At 51.6% G+C, this 25,285-nt stretch overlaps 1 protein-coding gene across 1 annotated transcript in view; it reads left to right on the top strand.

Annotated features, from left to right (window-relative positions):
- Positions 1-25,285, top strand: part of YLPM1 (YLP motif containing 1) — a 65,413-nt gene that overhangs the window by 10,339 nt on the left and 29,789 nt on the right. The window contains 13 exon segments of the mRNA XM_073638169.1: positions 6,281-6,574; positions 8,173-8,367; positions 10,260-11,206; positions 11,328-15,185; positions 15,520-15,622; positions 15,723-15,927; positions 16,005-16,100; positions 18,491-18,680; positions 18,748-18,863; positions 18,940-19,076; positions 19,156-19,218; positions 19,308-19,427; positions 19,506-19,682. Of these exon segments, the coding sequence (XP_073494270.1) occupies positions 6,281-6,574; positions 8,173-8,367; positions 10,260-11,206; positions 11,328-15,185; positions 15,520-15,622; positions 15,723-15,927; positions 16,005-16,100; positions 18,491-18,680; positions 18,748-18,863; positions 18,940-19,076; positions 19,156-19,218; positions 19,308-19,427; positions 19,506-19,682 (6,501 nt within the window).

The following is a 25,285-nucleotide window of genomic DNA, read 5'->3' as shown; positions in this document are numbered from 1 at the left end:
AGTGTGCAGGGCGAGGGGGGGGGAGATATTATGTATACACAGTGGTGCAGGGCGAGGGGGGGGGATGATATATATATATGTATACACAGTGTGCAGGGCGAGGGGGGGGAGATATATATGTATACACAGTGTGCAGGGCGAGGGGGGGGAGATATATATATATATATGTATACACAGTGTGCAGGGCGAGTGGGGAGAGATATTATGTATACACAGTGTGCAGGGCGAGGGGGACAGATATATATATGTATACACAGTGTGCAGGGAGAGATATATATGTATACACAGTGTGCAGGGCGAGGGGGGGAGATATATATGTATACACAGTGTGCAGGGCGAGGGGGGGGGAGATTATATATATGTATACACAGTGTGCAGGGCGAGGGGGGGAGATATATATATGTATACACAGTGTGCAGGGCGAGGGGGGGAGATATATATGTATACACAGTGTGCAGGCGAGGGGGGGGGAGATATATATATGTATACACAGTGTGTAGGGCGAGGGGGGGGAGAATATATATGTATACACAGTGTGCTAGGGCGAGGGGGGAGAGATATATATATGTATACACAGTGTGCAGGGGAGAGATATATATGTATACACAGTGTGCAGGGCGAGGGGGGAGAGATATAATGTATACACAGTGTGCAGGGCGAGGGTGGAGAGATATATATATGTATACACTGTGTGCAGGGCGAGGGGGGAGAGATATATATGTATAAACAGTGTGCAGGGCGAGGGGGGGAGATATATATGTATACACAGTGTGCAGGGCGAGGGGGGGAGATATATATGTATACACAGTGTGCAGGGCGAGGGGGGGAGATATATATGTATACACAGTGTGCAGGGCGAGGGGGGGAGATATATATGTATACACAGTGTGCAGGGCGAGGGGGGGGAGATATATATATGTATACACAGTGTGTAGGGCGAGGGGCGAGATATATATATGTATACACAGTGTGCAGGGCGAGGGGGGAGAGATATATATATGTATACACAGTGTGCAGGGCGAGGGGGGAGAGATATATATGTATACACAGTGTGCAGGGCGAGGGGGGAGAGATATTATGTATACACAGTGTGCAGGGCGAGGGGGGAGAGATATATATGTATACACAGTGTGCAACGCGAGGGGGAGAGATATATATGTATACACAGTGTGCAGGGCGAGATATATATATGTATACACAGTGTGCAGGGAAGAGATATATATGTATACACAGTGTGCAGGGCGAGGGGGGAGAGATATATATGTATACACAGTGTGCAGGGCGAGGGGGGAGAGATATATATATGTATACACAGTGTGCAGGGAGAGAAGATATATATGTATACACAGTGCAGGGCGAGGGGGGAGAGATATATATATGTATACACAGTGTGCAGGGCGAGGGTGGAGAGATATATATATGTATACACAGTGTGCAGGGCGAGGGTGGAGAGATATATATGTATACACAGTGCAGGGCGAGGGGGGAGAGATATATATATGTATACACAGTGTGCAGGAGAGATATATATGTATACACAGTGTGCAGGGCGAGGGGGGAGGAGAGATATATATGTATACACAGTGTGCAGGGCGAGGGGGGGAGATATATATGTATACACAGTGTGCAGGGCGAGGGGGGGAGATATATATGTATACACAGTGTGCAGGGCGAGGGGGGGAGATATATATGAGAGGATATATATGTATACACAGTGTGCAGGGCGAGGGGGGAGAGATATATATGTATACACAGTGTGGCAGGGCGAGGGGGGGGAGATATATATGTATACACAGTGTGCAGGGAGAGATATATATGTATACACAGTGTGCAGGGCGAGGGGGGAGAGATATATATGTATACACAGTGTGCAGGGCGAGGGGGGAGAGATATGATATACACAGTGTGCAGGGCGAGGGGGGGAGATATATATGTATACACAGTGTGCAGTGAGAGATATATATGTATACACAGTGTGCAGGGCGAGGGGGGAGATATAGATATGTATACACAGTGTGCAGGGCGAGGGGGAGAGATATATATGTAACACAGTGTGCAGGGCGAGGGGGAGAGATTATATGTATACACAGTGTGCAGGGCGAGGGGGGGGAGATATATATGTATACACAGTGTGCAGGGAGAGATATATATGTATACACAGTGTGCAGGGCGAGGGGGGAGAGATATATATGTATACACAGTGTGCAGGGCGAGGGGGGGAGATATATATGTATACACAGTGTGCAGGGCGAGGGGGGAGAGATATATATGTATACACAGTGTGCAGGGCGAGGGGGGAGGGATATATATGTATACACAGTGTGCAGGTGCGAGGGGGGAGAGATATATATGTATACACAGTGTGCAGGTGCGAGGGGGGAGAGATATATATGTATACACAGTGTGCAGGGCGAGGGTGGAGAGATAGATATGTATACACAGTGTGGCAGGGCGAGGGTGGAGAGATAGATATGTATACACAGTGTGCAGGGCGAGGGAGGAGAGATAGATATGTATACACAGTGTGCAGGGCGAGGGGGAGATATATATATGTATACACAGTGTGCAGGGCGAGGGGGGAGAGATATACATGTATACACAGTGTGCAGGGCGAGGGGGGAGATATATATATGTATACACAGTGTGCAGGGCGAGGGGGGGGAGATATATATGTATACACAGTGTGCAGGAGAGATATATATGTATACACAGTGTGCAGGCGAGGGGGGAGAGATATATATGTATACACAGTGTGCAGGGCGAGGGGGGAGAGATATATATGTATACACAGTGTGCAGGGAGAGGATATATATGTATACACAGTGTGCAGGGCGAGGGGGGAGAGATATATATGTATACACAGTGTGCAGGGCGAGGGGGGAGAGATATATATGTATACACAGTGTGCAGGGCGAGGGGGGGAGAGATATATATGTATACACAGTGTGCAGGGCGAGGGGGGGGGAGATATATATGTATACACAGTGTGCAGGCCGAGGGGGGGAGATAATATGTATACACAGTGTGCAGGGCGAGGGGGGAGAGATATATATGTATACACAGTGTGCAGGGCGAGGGGGGAGGGGAGATAGATATGTATACACAGTGTGCAGGGCGAGGGGGGGGAGATATATATGTATACACAGTGCAGGGCGAGGGGGGAGAGATAGATATGTATACACAGTGTGCAGGGCGAGGGGGGGGAGATATATATGTATACACAGTGTGCAGGGCGAGGGGGGAGAGATATATATGTATACACAGTGTGCAGGGCGAGGGGGAGAGATGAAGAGATAGATATGTATACACAGTGTGCAGGGCGAGGGGGGAGAGATAGATATGTATACACAGTGTGCAGGGCGAGGGGGGGGAGATATATATGTATACACAGTGTGCAGGCCGAGGGGGGGAGATATATATGTATACACAGTGTGCAGGGAGAGATATATATGTATACACAGTGTGCAGGGCGAGGGGGGGGGAGATATATATGTATACACAGTGTGCAGGAGAGATATATATGTATACACAGTGTGCAGGGCGAGGGGGGAGAGATTATATGTATACACAGTGTGCAGGGCGAGGGGGGAGAGATATATATGTATACACAGTGTGCAGGCCGAGGGGGGGGGGAGATATATATGTATACACAGTGTGCAGGGCGAGGGGGAGAGATATATATGTATACACAGTGTGCAGGGCGAGGGGGGGGAGATATATATGTATACACAGTGTGCAGGGCGAGGGGGGAGAGATATATATGTATACCACAGTGTGCAGGGCGAGGGGGGAGAGATATATATGTATACACAGTGTGCAGGCCGAGGGGGGGGGAGATATATATGTATACACAGTGTGCAGGGCGAGGGGGAGAGATATATATGTATACACAGTGTGCAGGGCGAGGGGGGGGAGATATATATGTATACACAGTGTGCAGGGCGAGGGGGGGAGATATATATGTATACACAGTGTGCAGGGCGAGGGGGGGGAGAGATATATGTATACACAGTGTGCAGGGAGAGATATATATGTATACACAGTGTGCAGGGCGAGGGGGGAGAGATATATATGTATACACAGTGTGCAGGGCGAGGGGAGAGATATATATGTATACACAGTGTGCAGGGCGAGGGGGGGGGAGATATATATGTATACACAGTGTGCAGGGCGAGGGGGAGAGATAGATATGTATACACAGTGTGCAGGGCGAGGGGGGGGAGATATATATGTATACACAGTGTGCAGGGAGAGATATATATGTATACACAGTGTGCAGGGCGAGGGGGGAGAGATATATATGTATACACAGTGTGCAGGGCGAGGGGGAGAGATATATATGTATACACAGTGTGCAGGCCGAGGGGGGGGGAGATATATATGTATACACAGTGTGCAGGGCGAGGGGGAGAGATATATATGTATACACAGTGTGCAGGGCGAGGGGGAGAGATATATATGTATACACAGTGTGCAGGGCGAGGGGGGGGAGATATATATGTATACACAGTGTGCAGGGCGAGGGGGAGAGATATATATGTATACACAGTGTGCAGGGCGAGGGGGGGGGAGATATATATGTATACACAGTGTGCAGGGCGAGGGGGGGAGAGATATATATGTATACACAGTGTGTAGGGCGAGGGGCGAGATATATATGTATACACAGTGTGCAGGGCGAGGGGGGGGGAGATATATATGTATACACAGTGTGCAGGGCGAGGGGGGGAGAGATATATATGTATACACAGTGTGCAGGGCGAGGGGGAGAGATATATATGTATACACAGTGTGCAGGGCGAGGGGGGGAGAGATATATATGTATACACAGTGTGCAGGGCGAGGGGGGGAGAGATATATATGTATACACAGTGTGTAGGGCGAGGGGCGAGATATATATATGTATACACAGTGTGCAGGGCGAGGGGGGCGAGATATATATATGTATACACAGTGTGCAGGGCGAGGGGGGAGAGATATATATGTATACACAGTGTGCAGGGCGAGGGGGGAGAGATATATATGTATACACAGTGTGCAGGGCGAGGGGGGAGAGATATATATGTATACACAGTGTGCAACGCGAGGGGGGAGAGATATATATGTATACACAGTGTGCAGGGCGAGGGGGGAGAGATATATATGTATACACAGTGTGTAGGGAGGTCATACAGGCACGTGGAGGCCACACACAATACTCAGCCTCATCAGGAGCATGCCCAGGCGTTGTAGGGAGGTCATACAGGCACGTGGAGGCCACACACAATACTCAGCCTCATCAGGAGCATGCCCAGGCGTTGTAGGGAGGTCATACAGGCTCGTGGAGGCCACACACAATACTCAGCCTCATCAGGAGCATGCCCAGGCGTTGTAGGGAGGTCATACAGGCACGTGGAGGCCACACACAATACTCAGCCTCATCAGGAGCATGCCCAGGCGTTGTAGGGAGGTCATACAGGCACGTGGAGGCCGCACACAATACTCAGCCTCATCAGGAGCATGCCCAGGCGTTGTAGGGAGGTCATACAGGCACGTGGAGGCCAGACACAATACTCAGCCTCATCAGGAGCATGCCCAGGCGTTGTAGGGAGGTCATACAGGCACGTGGAGGCCACACACAATACTCAGCCTCATCAGGAGCATGCCCAGGCGTTGTAGGGAGGTCATACAGGCACGTGGAGGCCACACACAATACTCACCCTCATCAGGAGCATGCCCAGGCGTTGTAGGGAGGTCATACAGGCACGTGGAGGCCACACACAATACTCAGCCTCATCAGGAGCATGCCCAGGTGTTGTAGGGAGGTCATACAGGCACGTGGAGGCCACACACAATACTGAGCCTCATCAGGAGCATGCCCAGGCGTTGTAGGGAGGTCATACAGGCACGTGGAGGCCACACACAATACTGAGACTCATTTTGACTTGTTTTAAGGACATTACATCAGAGTTGGATCACCCTGTAGTGTGTTTTTCCACTTTAATTTTGGGGGTGACTCCACTTCCAGGCCTCCATTGGTTAATAAATGTGATTTCCATTGATGATTTTTGGGTGATTTTGTTGTCAGCACATTCAGCTTCTACAGAACAAAGTATTCAATGAGAAGATTTCATTCATTCAGATCTAGGAGGGGGATTTCAGGGGTCCCTTTATGTTTTTGAGCAGTGTACTCGTACACACACACAGTGCCGGGCGTGTGTGTTTGTGTATATATGTGTATATATTATATTATTTTATAATTTCTATGCCATGCTGTTCCTCACCCGCTTTCCCGTTGCAGGATCAGCAGCAGTTTTATTATCAGCAGCATTTACTGAGTCTTCAGCAGAAAGCAAAGAAAGCTGCAAAGGAGATGATGGCGCCGGATGCCGAATCCCCGCAGGGCGGTGCACATCCGTCTGCTGCCTATGCTCCGCCCCCATCCCCGCAGGGCGGTGCACATCCGTCTGCTGCCTATGCTCCGCCCCCATCCCCGCAGGGCGGTGCACATCCGTCTGCTGCCTATGCTCCACCCCCTCCTCACCTGGAGCCACCCCCACTGGATGAGGTCCCGCCCCCTGCACAGGACGCCGCGGTAATTTTGCCACCATTGGTGTTAAATGGCAGACAGCGCTGTGATCTGTATGTGATGTCATCCATTAATGTGGAGCAGGGTGGGGGGTGTACTAACATATAACTAATGGCTCAAACACACACAACATAGAAACCAAAATGACCGTCACCTCTCTGAGTAGGGTCAAAGATTCTTTTTAGTCATTGAATTACTGGTAGATGACAGTATAAGGTGGCACGGTGGCTCAGTGGTTAGCACGGTCCTGTATATAGGGCAGCACGGTGGCTCAGTGGTTAGCACGGTGCTGTATATAGGGCGGCACGGTGGCTCAGTGGTTAGCACGGTGCTGTATATAGGGCGGCACGGTGGCCCAGTGGTTAGCACGGTGCTGTATATAGGGCTGCACGGTCGCTCAGTGGTTAGCACGGTGCTGTATATAGGGCTGCACGGTCGCTCAGTGGTTAGCACGGTGCTGTATATAGGGCAGCACATTGGCTCAGTGGTTAGCACGGTGCTGTATATAGGGCAGCACATTGGCTCAGTGGTTAGCACGGTGCTGTATATAGGGCAGCACATTGGCTCAGTGGTTAGCACGGTGCTGTATATAGGGCAGCACATTGGCTCAGTGGTTAGCACGGTGCTGTATATAGGGCAGCACATTGGCTCAGTGGTTAGCACGGTGCTGTATATAGGGCAGCACATTGGCTCAGTGGTTAGCACTGCAGCCTTGCAGCGCTGGGGTCCTGGGTTCAAATCCCACTAAGGACATCTACAAGGAGTTTGTTCTCCCTGTGTTTGCGTGGGTTTCCTCCAGTTTCTTCCCACACTCCACAGACTGATAGGGAATCTAGATTGTGAGCCCCAATGGGGACAGTGATGATGATGTCTGTAAAGTACTGTGGAATTAATGGCGCTATATAAGGGAGTAAAATAAATAGTTTAGATATATGTAATAAGAATTATTAGTAACAATCTTGCCGTGAGGGGATATGAGGGGCCTGACCTGGATCTGACTATAGGGGGCAGCACTCAGCGCGCAGTGAGATAGATGTAATAAGAAGAATTAACAACAATCTGTCATCTACCAGTAATTCAATGGGTAAAAAGGATATTTAATCATAGTAACCCTATTCTGAGAGGTGATGGTCATTTTGGTTTCTATGTTGTGTTTGACCTCATGGCTCTTTTGATTATATGATTTAACTTATATTTTAGTACAGCCCCTACCTGATCTGTATGTGAGCCTCCATGTTTTACAATCCTTGGGTCTCCTCTTCTATAGGTGCTCATTGTTCTTGGGTCGTCTTCTCTCGCCCACTCCTTCATACGCCGGTGGGGTCGCCAGCCCCCGCCCCCGCCAGTGGGGTCGCCAGCCCCCGCCCCCGCCAGTGGGGTCACCAGCCCCCGCCAGTGGGGTCACCAGCCCCCGCCAGTGGGGTCACCAGCCCCCGCCAGTGGGGTCACCAGCCCCCGCCAGTGGGGTCACCAGCCCCCGCCAGTGGGGTCACCAGCCCCCGCCAGTGGGGTCACCAGCCCCCGCCAGTGGGGTCACCAGCCCCCGCCAGTGGGGTCACCAGCCCCCGCCCCAGTCCCTCATTATCCTGGTTTTGTATTTGCAGCCGAGCATGAACCTGACGGAGGACCCGGAGCAGGCGCAGAGGCTGAAGACCCTGCAGGAAGCGGCCGCGCACTGGCAGCAGCACGAGCAGCATCGCTTGGGTTTCCAGTATCAGGGAATCATCCAGAAACACGGCACATTACAGCAGCTGCTCCAGCGGTACCAACAGCTGCTGGCAGAGCCCCCGCACCTCGCTGTAAGTCCTGGGACCCGCCGCACCTCGCTTCACCAGTATGATCTCTACTAATATGGAAGCGATCGCACTTTTCCTTTGTTTTGCTGATATTATACATGGCAGTATAATAGCAAAACTTCATCAGCGCCATAGTGTCTGCAGAGGCCAAGTTCTGGCACAGGTCACCCGGGGGCTCTGCTCCTCTCCCCCTCCACGTCTCCCCTCTCCCTCCGGGCGCTCTGCTCCTCTCCCCCTCCACGTCTCCCCTCTCCCCCCGCCACATCTCCCCTCTCCCCCCGGGGGCTCTGCTCCTCTCCCCCCTCCACGTCTCCCCTCTCCCCCCGGTGGCTCTGCTCATCCCCCGCCACGTCTCCCCTCTCCCCCCGGGCGCTTTGCCCCTCTCCCCCCGGGGGCTCTGCTCCTCTCCCCCCTCCACGTCTCCCCTCTCCCCCCGGTTGCTCTGCTCATCCCCCGCCACGTTTCCCATTTCCCCCCAGGCGCTTTGCCCCTCTCCCCCCGCCACGTCTCCCCTCTCCCCCCGGGGGCTCTGCTCCTCTCCCCCCTCTACGTCTCCCCTCTCCCCCCGGTGGCTCTGCTCATCCCCCGCCACGTCTCCCCCCGGGCGCTTTGCCCCCTCTCCCCCCGCCACGTCTCCCCACTCCCCCCGGGGGCTCTGCTCCTCTCCCCCCTCCACGTCTCCCCACTCCCCCCGGGGGCTCTGCTCCTCTCCCCCCTCCACGTCTCCCCACTCCCCCCGGGGGCTCTGCTCCTCTCCCCCCTCCACCTCTCCCCCCTCCACGTCTCCCCCCGGGGGCTCTGCTCCTCTCCCCCCTCCACGTCTCCCCCCGGGGGCTCTGCTCCTCTCCCCCCTCCACGTCTCCCCCCGGGGGCTCTGCTCCTCTCCCCCCCTCCACGTCTCCCCCCGGGGGCTCTGCTCCTCTCCCCCCTCCACGTCTCCCCACTCCCCCCGGGGGCTCTGCTCCTCTCCCCACTCCCCCCGGGGGCTCTGCTCCTCTCCCCCCTCCACGTCTCCCCTCTCCCCCCGGGGGCTCTGCTCCACTCCTCCCCCTCCACATCTCCACCCACTTCCCCCCGGGGGCTCTGCTCCACTCCTCCCCCTCCACATCTCCACCCACTTCCCCCCGGGGGCTCTGCTCCTCTCCCCACTCCCCCCGGGGGCTCTGCTCCTCTCCCCACTCCCCCCGGGGGCTCTGCTCCTCTCCCCACTCCCCCCGGGGGCTCTGCTCCTCTCCCCCCCCTCCTTATCTCCACCCACTTCCCCCCGGGGGCTCTGCTCCACTCCTCCCCCTCCACATCTCCACCCACTTCCCCCCGGGGGCTCTGCTCCTCTCCCCCCTCCACGTCTCCATCCACATCCCCCCCCGAGGGCTCTGCTCCTTCCCTTCCACGTCTCCTCCCTTCCCGGGGGCTCTGCTCCTCCCCCTCCACATACCCGGAAGGGGCAGGAGGAGACGCGGTCCTTACCTTTGCTGCTCTTTCTGATGCAGTTAACGCCGATTAATTGGGGATAATGGTGACACTAAATGTCAGGAAAAGCTGTTGTCATCTAACATTTTAATTAATGGCATTAATTAGTTTGCCCTAAGCCTTTCAGCTTGCTGACTGTTTCCACTAAGCATCAGCAGTTGTAGCTGTAAAGTGACGGACCCCCTTGGGGTGACTGCTCACGCTGGCGGCTTGGGGCCCCCCTTAAGGTGACTGCTCGGGGTCCCTATCAGGGTGGCGGCTCTGGGCCCCCTTAAGGTGACTGCTCGGGGTGGCGGCTCAGGGCGTCCCCCTTAAGGTGACTGCTCGGGGTGGCGGCTCAGGGCGTCCCCCTTAAGGTGACTGCTCGGGGTGGCGGCTCGGGGCTCCGGCTGTGTCTAGTGCTCACTGCCTCTGCTTCCTTGCAGGCCATGACGGTGGAGGTGCAGCTCCAGCACCACGAGATGCAGCAGAAGCAGTTTCTTCCACTTCACCAGGAGTGGGAGAGTCAGTTTAAGAAGTGGCAGGAGCTGCTCCAGACGTACGCCCACAAGGACCAGCTGCAGGACTACCACGTGCAGTGGACATCATGGCAGGCGCACATGAAAGCCACAAAATCTCAGCTCAAAGACAAGGTGACCTCTCTGAAAGGGTTGAAGCAGCAATATGGGGGAAGCCATTACCTTGCTGTGGTTCCTCCTCAGTACCCAGCATACTCTGCAGTCATGCCCCCCGCTGTGCCCCCTGCGGTACCCCCGGGAATAAACATTCCGTCTCTGTTTTCTGCACCTGGACCTCCAATGTATAGCACGGTTCCCCCTCCGCCCTTACCTACTGCGCCAGCTTTCAGTGAAGCTGCTCCCCCTCTGCCCCCAGTGTCTGCACCACTATTGCCTCCTGCACCAAGTGCCCCTCCCCCTCCACCACCTGGTAACACTGCATCCATGGAAGCCGTGCAGCCCCCTTTACCACCCGACAACATGAGCACCGCTGAGGTGCCTCCACTACCAGAGATGACTGGCTCCACCGTCGGCCATCTGCCACCGCCCGGGGCCGACTCCTCTGCCCATACACCTGTGAAGGTGGAGACCCCAGAGGATAAAGCTCCTCCCTCCGGACTCTCCTACCAGGCCCAGCAAGCTCTGAAGAATGCAAAGTCCTCCTCGTTCGCCGCTCTGGCCAACAACTCCACATCTTTCCCTGCCCAGAAACCAATCGCCCATGTCAGCAGCTCGCAGTCAGCAGAGAACCGCCCCGATCCCAAGGACGACGCCAAACCTTCAATATTTCCATCCAGTCCATCAAGGCGAACGGAGAAGGAAACCGCACCCTCTGTTCCCCAGACCAGCCTCCCTATGACCATGGCCGGACCCAGGTGAGGTGGCCGATATCTGTATGTACCTGATGGGTGTGACACTGCCGGTGTGTGTGTGTGTATATATATATTATATTATATCTGATCTAACTTTTTTTTTGTTTTTTTTTTGTCATCCCAGATTTCCTATTCCAGGTTTTGAGACTCCAAGATTTTCTGCTCCTCAAGGAGGCAGGTTTTCTGGACCGAGGGGTCCACTTGGTTTTCGTGATGCTCGTCCACTTCTGGGAGGACAGCGTTTTCAGGGCCAAAGTTTCACTTCTGCTACTGATGCCTTCCAAGCTCAGAAGCCGGCGTCCACCCCAGAGCAGCATGCTGAATGTGCACCGGACCCAGGAGATGGTGACGGACCCGTGCAGAGCTCCGAGCCCGCTCTCCAGATACCGACTCCACACAAACAAACACGGGAGCGAGGGCAGAGAGAGCCAGACAAATGGGACAAGGGTCAGGGAGGGCTTACTGGAAAAACATGGGACGAGCAGCGTCATGTGTCTGCAAACAGATGGGACCAGCCAGAAGAGCCGCAGACATGGGACCGTCCCACAGAAAGCAGCTGGGGCAAGACTGCTAGAGACAAATGGGACGTGAAAGACAACTGTTTCAGTGCTGGGTCAAGCAGATCTCAGGAAAATGTAGATGTCATGGAGTCTCCTGAAGGCATTGGTGATACTCCAGCTAGGCAGGGTTTAGAGAGGGCCGATGCGTTCCCAAGGGACATGAGAGAGAAACATGAAACCTCTCAACCTGACAGGCCAGATAGCCAAAGGGATGACATGGGTAATAAATGGGGAGACCCTCAAGGCTACGGCTGGAGTGCTTCAGACTCTCCACGTGACAGTTGGTTTGGTCCCAATAGAGACAGGTGGAGCATTACAGAGAATACTCCAGACCTTTATAGTGATGATGGTGCTACTAGAAATAGTGAGGGACCGCCACTAGACAAGTTTACTCCATTCCATGGTCCAAATCGCTTCAGGTTTGGTGCTCCAGAGATGCCTCCCCGTGGAAGAGCTAGATTTCCTGGTGAACCGCAACGTAGTAGGTTTATCGGCCCAGCGGGCTTCAGTCAACGATTTAGCAGTTCTGAGGGACTTCCAAGAGACAGGCTTGGTGGAGCAGAGGTTGGACATAGAGATCAATTCAGCAGTCCTGATGATCAACCTAAACATCTTTATGAAGGCACTAGTTTCCCAACACCCAGAAACCGTTTTGGTGGTCCTAGTCTCCCTCCAGACAGATTTAGAGGTTTAGAAGCTCGCCCCACAATAGGTCAGTTTGAAAGTGACAGCACCTCTCGTGTAAAATGGGGCTTCTCTGAGGAACGTGAAAGGTTTGATGTAAATAGTTCTCAGGATGGTTGGGCAGGTAAAAGGGCCCCATATAAGGGCTCAGATAGACCAGAATGGCAATCTAAAGATGAAATGGCAGAGGTTAGGCCTCCGCTGCCCGTGAGTGATCATGCAGATAAAGAGGTACATGTGGATGAGCGATGGAATAGACAGGTTGATCGTGATGCCATGGGTGGAGGGCAGTGGGGAACGTTTGGCTTTGCTCCTGAGGACCAGCAGAGCAGTCAGAGCTTACCTCTCGACAACAGGGTTGGAAAAGAAACCCCTCTTGATGTGAAAATAAAAGCTGATGAGCAAAATACCCCCACAACGCTACCTGCACCGTTCCTCAGCCCGTTCACGGTGGGTAGTCAGGTACTTAGTGCTGACTCTGAGATAACTGATCTCCGTGCGGGGATGGAAAACTGTGAAAAGACGTTAAAGGATCGCTCCCTTAATAAAGAAATTATCTCTGCAGTCCCAGCAGCATCGCAGGTGGCCCGACCAGCTTCTCCTGTAGGACAGAAAGCTGCAGAGACTACCAATTCCAGTCTCCATAAAACTAAGACCTTTCCTACAATGCAGTCTGCTCAGTCGTCAGAAAAGTCCCTGCCTGGTCCTGACACAAAAATGGATCCCGTCTCTGATGCTACAATGAAGAATGCGGTGAAGTTAAGTGCGCTCCAAGAATCACCTGCTATTCATTCCCCAAAAGAGCCTGCTTCAAGCAATTCAAGGGTTCCCAGCCTGGAGGCTGAAATACCCAATGCCCCCCGGGTTCTGATCACTAATCCAACTTCTCTGGCAAATCCAGATGGGACCCAAATGTCCCCTGATAACTGTTCTGGCCCTCCGGCTCCTGCTAGGAGTGTCCCTCAAAAACCTTTCTCTTCTCAGTCCGCTGCCTCTCCGGCTCCTTCCATCAGACCTGGCGCCCCCCATGTTGTCACTCCTGTCACATTTGGAGCTCAAGTTGTTCCTTCCGTTAGACCTATAGCCCCTCAGACAACTCTTCCTTTCAGGCCTGGACTTCCTCAGACTGCTGTTCCTGTCCGGTCAGGAGCACTTCGGGGACCTCCTCCAATTAGACCTCTTGTTCCCCGAGCCTCACCCCCTGTCAGAACTGGAGTCCCTAGGCCACCTCCACCTGCTAGGCCTAGTTTTCCTTGGGCTTCTCCCTCCATTAGGCAAGGTATTCCCCATGTCGGACCTGGACAAGTCAGAGCAGCTCGCCCTGTTAGACTTGGTACACCTAGAATGCCTCCGCCTGTGAGGCCAGTTACCTTTCATCCTCCTGTTTCTGATGATTTCAGCTCAGACGTTCCTCCAGATGAGGACTCTGTGTATGAGCAGCCTATCGATGTAGATCCAAGAGCGCAATTTTTTTATAAAGGGGCTGATCTTGGGAAATCAGAAACTGAACCTGAAATGCCCTCAGACCGCGAACATTTCTTGGAGAGAAAGCCGTTCACCAGGATGCCTGGTCCAGAAGGTCATCGAGGCTATGTGAGGCAACGTTTTACGAATGCAGAAATGGACAATGCTGAAAGTCATCTACACCCTGAGGAGGCACGACCGAGTAATTATAGAGACTATGAGCTTTCCAGTGAGCCACAGTATTATGCTAGTGACTTTTCGCTTGAAGGTCCAAGGAGAGGGAATAGTGATCCCAGATATATTAATTCGTCCAGAGGGCGATCAAAGGGATTCATTCGTGATAGGCTCCCTCCCCGACCAGGAAGTCGTGATGTAATGGATTTTCCCATTGAGAGAGATTTTGAGCCTAGGGACCCATTTTTAGGAGATAAAGTACAGTTCAGAGAAGGTCCAGATAACATGCCGCCATTTGATCGTGAGAAGTTCCGTGGAGAACCAATGCTTTTTGAGAGGGAAAGGTATTTAGATCCTTTATTAAATGATGGAAGGAGAGACCCTCCTGGTGAAGAGCTAAGAAGTGAGAATTGGGAAAGGGATCGATACTGGCGTGATGGAGAACCAGAGTATTCTAGAGACCCATATTTCAGGGATGATCGACTCCCAGTGCCCGTTCCACCCTTGCCTCGTGATGTTAGGTGTGACCCTTGGCTTCGGGAGAGCAGCTCAGACCGTGAAGGCTATTACGAAAGATCAGAAAGACGTTACTTACTTGATGATGATGAAGATGATGTTGAAGATGATGTTGAAGATTTTCCCAGAATCCCTGTAGATCCTGATGTTCCTCATAGGGAGAGAGACTGGCTGCCTTCCCGGAGGTCTATATCACCACATCGTCCTTTCTCCCCTGTTCAGCCACGTTCTTCGTTGCCTCCTCTTCCACCTCTTGACAACTACCGGGAAGAAAGATGGAGGCTAGACAGAAATCTGGCGGACAGAGATTTTCATGAACGAAAGGAGCTTAGGATACGGGAATACTCTGAAGTTCCTTTATGGCGCAAGGACAGAAAGTGCAATGAGTTTCAAGAAAGACCAAATCCAGAACCCAGAGATAAGCAATGGTTTCCATCTGATAGAGCAATGAGTGAAGGGTTGAATGTACTTCCAACTCAGTCCACAGGACCGGACTCTGAACCTGCTGGCCATGGAGTGGTCGCACTGAGCGAAAGGCAGCATGAGATCATACTGAAGGCCGCTCAAGAGCTGAAAATGCTTCGGTGAGTTAAGTTGTGTGGTGGGTTGTTACTAGCGGTGGATGTGGACGACCGCCTTCAGAATCGTTTAGCTTTTGCTTTAGTTTGAGACCCACTTTGTACTTTTTAGTGACTTTCCGGCTGTAATGAATGTGAGGTCAGAATTACCCCAAGATCATGTACAGGCTAAGTCCTTCCGCTCTGCAGATTCCCCAGATTATATTTGTCTATGTAAGAACGGATGCGGGTGTCCCTGACCCCGATAGTCTGTGTAATCGCTCTTCTTCTCCTGCGCTGGCTAAATGCTGGAGAGATGACGGGTGAGGTCCTTATAATCCGATGTCCTCCTCATCCTCAGGGAGCAGAAGGAACAACTGGATAATCTGAAGAATTTTTTCAGCAGTTCCAATCCATCTGATGCCCTGAAGCCCGTACCAGCTCCTCAGCCAGAGGTGTTACAGGTGAGCTGGCGCTGCACATGCTGCCGATGTTTAATCCGTCGGATTGCCCTCACCGGCCCTAATCTGATGTACGTGTGTAATGTTGGGGCTTTGCTTTCAGATGCCTCCAGGCTCTTTGGATGAAGTGGAGGGGGCTTCGACCTCCATGCTTGCCTCATCTGTGAGGGGGGCTGCAGAGCACTGGGATGAAGACTCTTTCAGTGGATTGTGGGATGAAGAAAGACAAGCTGGTCAGTCTGCTAACCTTCCTGTGGGGTCCAAACTGCCAGGAATCCAGCAGACCGTGGACTATGCACATGGTAGAGGTGAGGGCTCCTTGTCCTTTACTGTCTGTCACATCAAGTCCTCGTGCTATTAGTTTTTTCTCTTTTCTCTGTGCTAGACCTCACAGTGGGGAAAGTGGAACAGATGCCCTATGGTGAGAGAGTAGTCTTGCCTGAGCCTGCCCTGGAGAGAGGAAGTTCTTCATTTCCTACAGGTATGAGACCTGCTATACCGGTCAGTGCCATAACTCTGGTACTAATTGTGGCCAGCGGATATCCCATAAGGCGAGTTCCAGTCCGTGCGTTCATGTACATGGACTTGTTCTTTTAGCTGTTGGTCGTCTTGTCGTTAGCGCTTTACTTTCATTATTAGATTGTCCACTGCTGGAGAATGCCTTTATCAATATCCCTAAGTGCCGCAAGAAATAAAGTGTAGGCTTACCTCGCTGGATGGTGGCGTTCCTCGCTGCGAGCGTCCTCGTGACATGGGCAGCATCACGTGATCGCTACTCGCGACCACTGCTCTATTGTCTGATACGGAGGACAGCTGGGCACGCCGGCCTCCAGCAGCCCCGTACACAATGGAACGGGGTCCAGTCACTGCCCCTAGCGATCAGCAAGTTATCAAGTGACCCATGGACTTCTCACCAACTTTTGAGTCCTGGTGAGGTCTCTATTCACGCTGGCATCCGCGTTCATAACTGAGGACAGATGTTCTCGAGTCGATGGAATCCAGCAGGATCTACTTTAGAAATCCAAGTCCACACTCAGATTCGCAGCAGATTTTCCTGTTACTTTCTTTAACCCCTTAAGCCCCGGAGCATTTTCCGTTTTTGCATTTTCGTTTTTGCTCCCCTTGTTCCCAGAGCCATAGCGTTTTTATTTTTTGGTTAATATGGCCATGTGAGGGCTTATTTTTTGCGGGACGAGTTGTACTTTTCAACGCCATTACTAGTTTTACCATATCCTGTACGGGAAAACGGGAAAAAAATTCCAAGTGCGGTAAAATTGCAAAAAAAGTGCAATACCACAGTTGTGTTTTTTTTTTTTTACCACGTTCACTGAATGCTAAAACTGACCTGCCCTTCTCATTCTACAGGTCATTACGAGTTCATAGACACCAAACATGTATAGGTTCTTTTATATTTAAGTGGTGAAAAAAAATTCCAAAATATGGTAAAAAAAATAAATAAATAAAAATAGCGCCATTTTCTAAGACCCGTAGCGTCTCCATTTTTCGTGATCTGGGGCTGGGTGATGGCTTATTTTTTGCGCACCGGGCTGACGTTTTTATTGATAACATTTGGGGTAGATCCGATGTTTTGATCGCCCCTTATTGCAATTTTGCAGCGACCAAAAAACGTAATTCTGGCGTTTAGAATTTTTTTCTCGTTACGCCGTTTACCGATCGGATTAATTCTTTTTTTATATTGATAGATCGGGCGATTCTGAACGCGGCGATACCAAATGTGTATGTAGGGTTTTTTTTATATATTTTATTTTGAATGGGGCGAAAGGGGGGTGATTTAAACTTTTATATTTTTTTTATTTTTTTTTTATATTTTTAAAAACTTTTTTTTTTTTACTTTTTGCATGCTTCTATACTCTCCATAGGAGACTAGAAGCAGCAACTGTCCGATCGCCTCTGCTACATACAGGGGACCAGCAGGTCCCCTGCAAGCAGCAGAAATGGTCCTGTGCTATGAGCGCCAACCACTAGGTGGCGCTCATAGCGACAAGATCATGACAACCACAGGCGTCTGCTGCAGACCCCGGGTTGTCATCGGTGACCCGCGATCACGTGACGGGGTCGCCGGTGGGCGGGGCTTATGACGCGCTACCCGGAAGCGCGCGTTAAATGCCGCTGTTGGAGATTGACAGCGGCATTTAACATGTTAACAGCTGCGGGTGGATTGCGATTCCACCCGCGGCTGTTGCGGGCACATGTCAGCTGTAAGACTCAGCTGACATGTGCTCGGTTCAGTGCGGGCTCAGCGCAGCAGCGCTCACTGAACGGGCAGTACGCAAATATGCGTACTAATACGGCACCGGTAAGTAAGGGGTTAAGGGGTTGTCTGGTCCAAATGGATAAGTCTGCAGTCACTTATGAATCCCCGCCCCAGCGCAGGCACTATGCAGGGATTAGCTGGTTTCTGACCCGGGACCGGAGGGTAAGTATGTGTTACACACCACCGGCCAGTCGGTGCGGCCTCGCTCCGCACACTTGTATGACACACTGACTGCAGACTTGGAGTTGACAACCCCTTTAAGAAACCCCAAAAAAGATTAACAAGCTCCACTTGAGGATTTTGCCCCAAATCTGCTTTTAACCCTTCCCACACTAGCAATGTTCGACTGCTTTTCAGCTTCAGATTTTTTTTTCCCTACGAATTAGTAGAAAAAATCTTTTAAGGAAACTGCTCCATCAGCAGCACAAGGGGTGTCAGTCCACGCAAGAGTCGCCCCCGCACCTGCCTGTGGGGTCAGCATTCCTAAACCTCCAGGTATAATCCACCCCAGGCTTCCCGTGAAAATCCCCCCCGCCGTGAGCAGCTGTGACGTGCTCTGTAGTAGCTGCCGCCATCACTCCCACCTTTGCCTCCAGATTACTTGATTGATTGCTATGATCGGGACCTCAGGGACCGGGATCCTTATTTTGAAAGGCAAGGCAATAAACACCTGGACCGTCGGGGATACGAGCGAGAGCGTGAAAGAGACCGTGATCGCTTGGATAGTCACAGGGACAGAGGAGACCATGACAGAGAGCGCTTTGATCGTCACTCACGGGAGGAGAGGTAAGAGTTGGTGGACAGTCGCTCTGCTGTCTGGTTGTCTCGCTGCTCACATCTGCTCTTCCTTTAGGTCGTCCTCTTACCGCGATAAGGAGACCACAAATCGTCGCAGTGCTTCTGACAAACCCTCCTATGAGAGGAAGCCGGAGCGCTCATCTTTTGAGGCGGCCCCACCTGCATTTGGCGGTTAGAAAGTGTCTGCTCTTCCATGACTTGTCCATATGGCGGATGGACTATGAAATAATCTTCTGTCTTCTTACAGCGACTCGCAGGCCTTACCCAGAGGAGAGGCCGGTGCTGCCGCCTCCTGTGCCTGTGCCTCCACCCGAGAAAAAACCAGAGACCAAAAATGTGGATGACCTCCTGAAGAAGCCGGGCCGTGGGAACAGACCTGACCGGGTGAGCGTTCCTTCCTCATCACCCAGTCTTTCACCTTGTCTCTTCGGGCATCTTAATGCTTGTGCCATCTCTTCTTTAGATCGTCGTTATCATGAGAGGTTTGCCCGGAAGTGGGAAGACGCACGTAGCCAAGCTGATCAGGGTGAGGCCAGGTGTAGTGCCCGGACAGGTCATGTCTGTGGTTTTCTGTCCTCGTCACTCACCGCCCCCATACTGTTCATTCACCTCCAGGATAAAGAGGTGGAATATGGAGGTTCTGCTCCTCGAGTCCTGAGCCTTGATGACTATTTCATGACTGAGGTGGAGAAGGTGGAGAAAGATCCAGAATCTGGCAAGAAAGTGATAAAAAAGGTATGTGTAGAACGAGAGGTGCACGCATCATGTGGAGGTGTCAGCTATGTGTGACGCCGGCTCCTTGTGTTCCCCGAGGTCATGGAGTACGAATATGAACCGGAGATGGAGGAGTCGTACCGCTGCGGCATGTTAAAGACCTTCAAGAAGACCCTGGATGACGGCTTCTTCCCCTTCATCATACTGGACAGCATCCACGACCGCGTGCGGCACTTCGAGCAGTTCTGGAGTGCGGCCAAGACCAAAGGATTTGAGGTACATAAACGGCTCCACCTCTAGGGGGAGTAATAGGGCTAACTGGAGTAATGGCGGGAGGACATAATCAGTGTATAGCGGCACATAATCCACAGGACAGTGCACTGAGCACAAGAGCTTACAATCTATGAGGAGAGGAGGAGACTGAGCACAAGAGCTTACAATCTATGAGGAGACTGAGCATAAGAGCTTACAATCTATGAGGAGAGGAGGAGACTGAGCACAAGAGCTTACAATCTATGAGGAGACTGAGCATAAGAGCTTACAATCTATGAGGAGAAGAGACTGAGCACAAGAGCTTACAATCTATGAGGAGAGGAGACTGAGCACAGGAGCTTACAATCTATGAGGAGAGAGGAGACTGAGCACAAGAGCTTACAATCTATGAGGAGAGGAGGAGACTGAGCACAAGAGCTTACAATCTATGAGGAGAGGAGGAGACTGAGCACAAGAGCTTACAATCTATGAGGAGAGAGGAGACTGAGCACAGGAGCTTACAATCTATGAGGAGAGAGGAGACTGAGCACAAGAGCTTACAATCTATGAGGAGAGAGGAGACTGAGCACAAGAGCTTACAATCTATGAGGAGAGAGGAGACTGAGCACAAGAGCTTACAATCTATGAGGAGAGGAGGAGACTGAGCACAAGAGCTTACAATCTATGAGGAGAGGAGGAGACTGAGCACAAGAGCTTACAATCTATGAGAAGAGAGGAGACTGAGCACAGGAGCTTACAATCTATGAGGAGAGAGGAGACTGAGCACAAGAGCTTACAATCTATGAGGAGAGGAGAGGAGGAGACTGAGCACAGGAGCTTACAATCTATGAGGAGAGGAGGACACTGAGCACAAGAGCTTACAATCTATGAGGAGAGGAGGACACTGAGCACAAGAGCTTACAATCTATGAGGAGAGGAGGACACTGAGCACAAGAGCTTACAATCTGAGGAGAGGGGGAGACTGAGCACAAGAGCTTACAATCTATGAGGAGAGGAGGACACTGAGCACAAGAGCTTACAATCTATGAGGAGAGAGGAGACTGAGCACAAGAGCTTACAATCTATGAGGAGAGAGGAGGAGACTGAGCACAAGAGCTTACAATCTATGAGGAGAGGGGGAGACTGAGCACAAGAGCTTACAATCTATGAGGAGAGAAGGAGACTGAGCACAAGAGCTTACAATCTATGAGGAGAGAGGAGACTGAGCACAAGAGCTTACAATCTGAGGAGAGGAGGAGACTGAGCACAAGAGCTTACAATCTATGAGGAGAGGAGGAGACTGAGCACAAGAGCTTACAATCTATGAGGAGAGGAGGAGACTGAGCACAAGAGCTTACAATCTATGAGAAGAGGAGGAGACTGAGCACAAGAGCTTACAATCTATGAGGAGAGGAGACTGAGCACAGGAGCTTACAATCTATGAGGAGAGGAGGAGATTGAGCACAGGAGCTTACAATCTATGAGGAGAGGAGACTGAGCACAAGAGCTTACAATCTATGAGGAGAGGAGACTGAGCACAGGAGCTTACAATCTATGAGGAGAGGAGACTGAGCACAAGAGCTTACAATCTATGAGGAGAGGAGGAGACTGAGCACAAGAGCTTACAATCTATGAGGAGAGAGGAGACTGAGCACAAGAGCTTACAATCTATGAGGAGAGGGGGAGACTGAGCACAAGAGCTTACAATCTATGAGGAGAGGGGGAGACTGAGCACAAGAGCTTACAATCTATGAGGAGAGAAGGAGACTGAGCACAAGAGCTTACAATCTATGAGGAGAGAGGAGACTGAGCACAAGAGCTTACAATCTATGAGAAGAGGAGGAGACTGAGCACAAGAGCTTACAATCTATGAGGAGAGGAGACTGAGCACAAGAGCTTACAATCTATGAGGAGAGGAGGAGACTGAGCACAGGAGCTTACAATCTATGAGGAGAGGAGGAGACTGAGCACAAGAGCTTACAATCTATGAGGAGAGGAGACTGAGCACAAGAGCTTACAATCTATGAGGAGAGGAGACTGAGCACAAGAGCTTACAATCTATGAGGAGAGGAGACTGAGCACAAGAGCTTACAATCTATGAGGAGAGAGGAGACTGAGCACAAGAGTTTACAATCTATGAGGAGAGGAGGAGACTGAGCACAAGAGCTTACAATCTATGAGGAGAGGAGGAGACTGAGCACAAGAGCTTACAATCTATGAGGAGAGGAGGAGACTGAGCACAAGAGCTTACAATCTATGAGGAGAGAGGAGACTGAGCACAAGAGCTTACAATCTATGAGGAGAGGAGGAGACTGAGCACAAGAGCTTACAATCTATGAGGAGAGGAGGAGACTGAGCACAAGAGCTTACAATCTATGAGGAGAGGAGGAGACTGAGCACAAGAGCTTACAATCTATGAGAAGAGGAGGAGACTGAGCACAAGAGCTTACAATCTATGAGGAGAGGAGGAGACTGAGCACAAGAGCTTACAATCTATGAGGAGAGGAGGAGACTGAGCACAAGAGCTTACAATCTATGAGGAGAGGAGGAGACTGAGCACAAGAGCTTACAATCTATGAGGAGAGGAGGAGACTGAGCACAAGAGCTTACAATCTATGAGGAGAGGAGGAGACTGAGCACAAGAGCTTACAATCTATGAGGAGAGGAGGAGACTGAGCACAAGAGCTTACAATCTATGAGGAGAGAGGAGACTGAGCACAAGAGCTTACAATCTATGAGAAGAGGAGGAGACTGAGCACAAGAGCTTACAATCTATGAGGAGAGGTGGAGACTGAGCACAAGAGCTTACAATCTATGAGGAGAGGAGGAGACTGAGCACAAGAGCTTACAATCTATGAGGAGAGGAGACTGAGCACAGGAGCTTACAATCTATGAGGAGAGGAGGAGACTGAGCACAAGAGCTTACAATCTATGAGGAGAGGAGGAGACTGAGCACAAGAGCTTACAATCTATGAGGAGAGGAGGAGACTGAGCACAAGAGCTTACAATCTATGAGGAGAGAGGAGGAGACTGAGCACAAGAGCTTACAATCTGAGGAGAGGAGGAGACTGAGCACAAGAGCTTACAATCTATGAGGAGAGAGGAGGAGACTGAGCACAAGAGCTTACAATCTATGAGGAGAGAGGAGACTGAGCACAAGAGCTTACAATCTATGAGGAGAGAGGAGGAGACTGAGCACAAGAGCTTACAATCTATGAGGAGAGAGGAGGAGACTGAGCACAAGAGCTTACAGTCTGAGGAGAGGAGGAGACTGAGCACAAGAGCTTACAATCTATGAGGAGAGAGGAGACTGAGCACAAGAGCTTACAATCTATGAGGAGAGAGGAGACTGAGCACAAGAGCTTACAATCTATGAGGAGAGAGGAGGAGACTGAGCACAAGAGCTTACAATCTATGAGGAGAGAGGAGACTGAGCACAAGAGCTTACAATCTATGAGGAGAGAGGAGGAGACTGAGCACAAGAGCTTACAATCTGAGGAGAGGAGGAGACTGAGCACAAGAGCTTACAATCTATGAGGAGAGAGGAGGAGACTGAGCACAAGAGCTTACAATCTATGAGGAGAGAGGAGGAGACTGAGCACAAGAGCTTACAATCTATGAGGAGAGGAGACTGAGCACAAGAGCTTACAATCTATGAGGAGAGGAGACTGAGCACAAGAGTTTACAATCTATGAGGAGAGAGGAGACTGAGCACAAGAGCTTACAATCTATGAGGAGAGGAGTTCTGCTCTTTGCAGTGTATATATATGATGCGCCCCGTCGGGTACTCTGTAGCCGGGCCGGTCCTTTTCGGGGTAGTCATGGTGGCAGTGAACCGTGGCCCAGGGCGGTCAATAAGTAAAGTCAATTGGGGAATAAAGTTTTGGGGATAATGTTTGCGACGCCCCCGTGGTATGCGGCTATAGGGGGCTGCCGCCGCTGCAGTGCAGATCCACTGGGGCTGTTTGTGACGCAGCAGAGATGGTTCAGCTCTCCACGGGCAGAGCTAGGCCTCAGGGCAGCCAAATAAAGGATTTGAGATGTTGGTGTTGTAGTGCAAGGCAGGTGACACAGCAATTACCGTATTTCTTGGATTATAAGACGCATCGGACCATAAGACACACCTAGGTTATAGAGGAGGAAAATAAAAAAAAATAAAAATGTAAGCAAAAAATGTGGTCATGATGCACTTTTAAGGGGAAAGGGGGTCTTCTGACGCTGGTATAGGGGTAATGTCTCCCAATTCTGACAATATTCCCCATCCTGGTATATATGTTCCCCCCTTCCTTTTATATGTGGTCCCCGTCCCCATCCCCATCCTGGTATGCCTGGCATCCCTCCATTCTGGTATGCATGGCACCCCTCATACCTATCCTGATATACTTGGCACCCCTCATCTCTGTCCTGGTATGCATGGCACCCCTAATCCCTATCCTGGTATGCATGGCATCCCTCATCCCTATCCTGGTATGCATGGAACCCCTCATCCCTGTCCTAGTATGCATGGCACCCCTCATCCCTGTCCTAGTATGCATGGCACCCCTCATCCCTATCCTGGTAAGCATGGCACCCCTCATCCCTGCCCTAGTATGCATGGCACCCCTCATCCCTGTCCTGGTATGCATGGCACCCCTCATCCCTGTCCTGGTATGCATGGCACCCCTCATCCCTGTCCTAGTATGCATGGCACCCCTCATCCCTGTCCTAGTATGCATGGCACCCCTCATCCCTGTCCTAGTATGCATGGCACCCCTCATCCCTGTCCTAGTATGCATGGCACCCCTCATCCCTGTCCTAGTATGCATGGCACCCCTCATCCCTGTCCTAGTATGCATGGCACCCCTCATCCCTGTCCTAGTATGCATGGCACCCCTCATCCCTGTCCTGGTATGCATGGCATCCCTCATCCCTGTCCTGGTATGCATGGCATCCCTCATCCCTATCCTGGTATGCATGGCACCCCTCATCCCTGTCCTAGTATGCATGGCACCCCTCATCCCCATCATGCTGCACATTAAAAAAAAAATAAACACTCCTACTCTCCTCTCTTCTCTCCTCCAGCGCTGCGTCCGGTCTGGCCCCACTGATCTCTCCATGTGAGCCGCGCATAACATCACTACCATGCGCGGCTCACATGGAGAGATCAGCTGCCGGAAGTCACTGCTCCCCACGCCGGGTCTGTGCTCTCTGCGTCTGCTGCTGCTGCCGGCTATCTCCTGTGCCCGCTCATTAAAGGGCATGAATATTCACCCCCTCCCCACGCCCATGGGCGTGGAGAGAGGTTGAATACTCATGCCTTTAACAGCGGGCACAGGAGATAGCCGGCAGCAGTGTGTCTACACTGTATACCGCTATTAAGGAGCATGAATATTCAGTGCTCCCCACGCCCAATGGGCGTGGGGAGCAGTGAATATTCATTTTTTTTAGCAGCGGGGACAGTGTAGGCTGCAGTAGGGGGCTGCTGCCTCCTGTGCCCCGCTCCTCCACCGATACCGCTCCCCCCACACCACACATAAATATACACAGATACCGCTTCCCCCAACATTCGGACTATAAGGGTATGTGCCCACGCTGCGGAAATGAAGCAGAAATTTTCTGCTTCATTTCTGCATGTCCTCTCCTGGATA

This window comes from Phyllobates terribilis, unplaced genomic scaffold, assembly GCF_046119375.1.
Source record: "Phyllobates terribilis strain yellow unplaced genomic scaffold, ASM4611937v1 Scaffold_7__3_contigs__length_470593459, whole genome shotgun sequence".
NCBI classification, from domain to species: domain Eukaryota; kingdom Metazoa; phylum Chordata; class Amphibia; order Anura; family Dendrobatidae; genus Phyllobates; species Phyllobates terribilis.
The sequence above is the reverse complement of the archived record's forward strand: the minus strand, read 5'-3'. Positions and strand labels throughout refer to the sequence as shown.